This window comes from Myotis brandtii, unplaced genomic scaffold, assembly GCF_000412655.1.
Source record: "Myotis brandtii unplaced genomic scaffold, ASM41265v1 scaffold54, whole genome shotgun sequence".
In the NCBI taxonomy this organism is placed as follows: Eukaryota; Metazoa; Chordata; class Mammalia; order Chiroptera; family Vespertilionidae; genus Myotis; species Myotis brandtii.
In genome coordinates, this window is record NW_005369989.1 from 3,019,792 (window position 1) to 3,023,030 (window position 3,239).

Genomic DNA, 3,239 nt, shown 5'->3' on the forward strand with positions numbered 1-3,239 from the left:
GGGGGGTCCCTCAGCCTGGCCTGTGGGGATTGGGTTGAAACTGACTCTCTGACATCCCCCAAGGGGTCCCAGATTGCGAGAAGGTGCAGGCCAGGCAGAGGGACTCCACCGGTGCATGATCGTGGCCGGGGAGGAACTGCAGGAGGGCTCTAGGGCATGTCCAGCCCATCTCGCCCAGTCCTGATGGGCTGGACTCCAGCAGCAAGCTAACCTACCGGTCAGAGCGTCTGCCCCCTGGTGGTCAGTGTGCGTCATAGCAACTAGTTGAACAGTTGAACAGGACACTTAGCATATTAGGCTTTTATTATATAGGATTTTTTTAAATTTTTTAAAATGCTACCCCTTCCAGGAAAGCAGATACAAGGTAGGGAAGACAAATGCAACTTTAGTATCTGGGCAGCCCCTTGAAACAAAGGTATAGAGGAAATTAACATGTGCACTTGCCATTTCCCTTACATTTAGCCATCTAGATTTTGGGGGTGGGGTTGGGGATATCTTTCCTCATTCCTGGGATTGCTTATAGACTATTTTCTTTTACCTTCTCGTTGACATCTGTTGCCTTTAAAACCACCTCTTCCATTATTAGCCTACAGGCCTCTTCAACAAACTTTTCTCCTGCCTTTGCATCTGTGGTGGGACCATTCAGTATGACCCCGTCCACGAGAACAGCGCTCTTCTTAGTTGAAACCATCTCTTGTTGATTAGTATCTCCTGGAAGCACACAAAAAACTGTGTATGAGAGATAATCTAAGTAGACCACAACAAAACACAGGGTAAAAAATGAGTCACCACCCCAGCTTCAAATGGCATGATTTATTTTAATACATTTGCAGCATTGAAGCTGACAGTTTCTTATATGGTGCTCAAGAGTGGAATTAGGGAAAGAAACCTCTATGTTCTATTTCTGCAGCGTCTTGTTCAGCATCAGGGAGTGTGGATGAGCTCACATAATTTAAATTCAACTGATATTACCCATTCTTACAAACACCTTTTGAAAGATCTTGGTAAACACAAAGCCCATGTCTATTGCATGAACACACCCTTTCTTGCAATTTCTTAAGGATCTCCATATATTTCCTTTTAATAAGTCATCCCTAAAGTAGAAGAAACAATAATGCAGTGTCACTTTTCTTAACTTCACATTTTAAGCATGTTTAAATGACCCTCTATATTATAGACAGTGCTTTGTCCCCCAAAGGTCCCCCCACCCCCAGTTTAAATCTCCTCAGCCATTTCCTACTGAAAAAAAAAATGTGAAGCATGATGGTTTGCATAAACCCATATTTAATGGCTTTAAACTTCTCAAGCTTGCAGTTTAGGCCCAGGCGGAAGGATGGAACAGGACATTTTTGGGATGACACAGCTGCTGGTCAGTGACTAACAGTTAAAAGTCAGCGTGGAAATTTATAGCTGAGAAAAAAGGATCATTCTCCACAAAAATAACATTGACAACTGAATCCAGATATCCAATCAATATCTTCTATACGTGTTGATTTGATTATTTTTCTTTGTCTAAATAGTATCTCTCTCCTCCTTATAATGCTCATGTTCATTTAGTTGTGGAAATTGACAGAAACAAATTTTGTAAGTATTTCTCAGCCCAGCACCTAGCCCAGTGCCTTGCATATACTGTCTAAAAATGCCTTACGTATGCTAATGGTCGAACTGCATTTCAAATATTTTTATATTTATTGAGGGCTCTAAGAGTACTAGCATGTATTATGTGGTTGAGTTTGTCTTCTCCTCAACATTAAATGTTTTGATAAAGTCCTGAGGTTTATAAACTCTTTCATTCTATTGCTGCCAAACTCAAATGCTGTCCCTGGAGGCAGATGTAAATGTCACGGGAACATTCCCCAATTTGGGAAAGATGGGACCTGCAGCGAGAGATGAGTCTTTATCCTCACACTGAAGGCTGAACCATCCAGAGCTCCAACGTTGAACTTTCGTTCCATCCCTCACATTCACTTATCTTTCACTTGAAAGCATGTATTTAACATGGTTTAGGGCTGTATGCTGAAGCAATAGAATTTCACTATTAGACGGAAATGCTTTACACCTAAAGGCACTTTCCTCCCCCTGATTTTAGGTCCTAAAAATAAACTGGAAAAGAGGACAATTATTCAGGAAACCCTGGTTATGTCAGTAGGCAGTGCTGTTATAAAGCACACAGAAAAAGTTAGTGATTTTTTTTTACCTCATTAGTAGGATTGTGGGTTTTTATTGCCTAGGGAATAGCAGCCTCTCAGATGAGAGTCTCTCTCTCCTCTCTCCTCTCTTCTCTCTTCTCTCTCTCTCTCTCTCTCTCTCTCTCACACACACACACACACACACACACACACACACACAAAAATATGTCAAACACCAACTTGCAACTACTGAAATTGGAATTAAAATGATCTGTCTCCATAACAACCAATCAAAGAAATGCCCATAATTCATACAATTATTTAGAAGGAAATAGTATAAAAACTGGGTATAGATTATTCCTCTTTTCTTGATAGATATGTTTCATTTCTACTGCCAAATGGCACCACGTGACTCTTCCTCTCCCTGCATTTTCCCAAATTGGAAAAGACCCTCTGGAGATTGTACAGTAGGTCACACTATGACCTTTGGGGATGCAACCCTAGGACTTCCAATCTAACTGCTAGAGTTATAGTGGTTAATAACAGTCTTTCAATTGAAGGAATCGTCCATGTAGCCAGAATATGATTGCTTTTTATTACACTCTTTCCTGAAACCATCAAATACTAGTCCAAACCACCATCAAATGCTTACATTAGTGCAGCAGCCTCCCAACTGATCCCCCAGCCTCCACCTGTACCCTGCATGCCATGTGGACTAATCTCAACATGGTAGCTCCTATGTTCCTTTGAAAAGATCATTCAGATCACATGACGACTACTATACTCAAACCAACCTATGTTCCTTTGAAAAGATCATTCAGATCACATGACGACTACTATACTCAAACCATCCAATGGCCATTTATCGCATTAAACCAATGATCAAGTTCTTATAATGACCTCTATGGCCTTCAATGAGCCACTTTCCCATTATCTCTTGGACCAAACTTCATCTCTTATTTCTGTCCTCTAAGCTCATCACTTTGGCTTCTTCAATTTTCTTCGATTTTTTTCTTAAACACCAGCTTCTTAGCGAGGCCTTCCTTGATAACCATACTTAAAACTGCAACCACTTCTTCCCCTCAGCTTCTCTCTCTTCTTTATTTGTTG

At 40.9% G+C, this 3,239-nt stretch overlaps 1 protein-coding gene across 1 annotated transcript in view; it reads right to left on the reverse strand.

Moving 5' to 3' along the window:
* Positions 1 to 1,021, reverse strand: part of GADL1 (glutamate decarboxylase-like 1) — a 121,744-nt gene extending 120,723 nt beyond the window's left edge. Inside the window, exons 1-2 of the mRNA XM_005878052.2 lie at positions 973 to 1,021; positions 539 to 711 (exon numbers count right to left, since the gene is read on the reverse strand). Coding sequence (XP_005878114.1) covers positions 539 to 711; positions 973 to 1,021 — 222 coding nt within the window. The remainder of the gene's footprint in view (positions 1 to 538; positions 712 to 972) is intronic.
* Between the last annotated feature and the right edge of the window lie 2,218 nt (positions 1,022 to 3,239).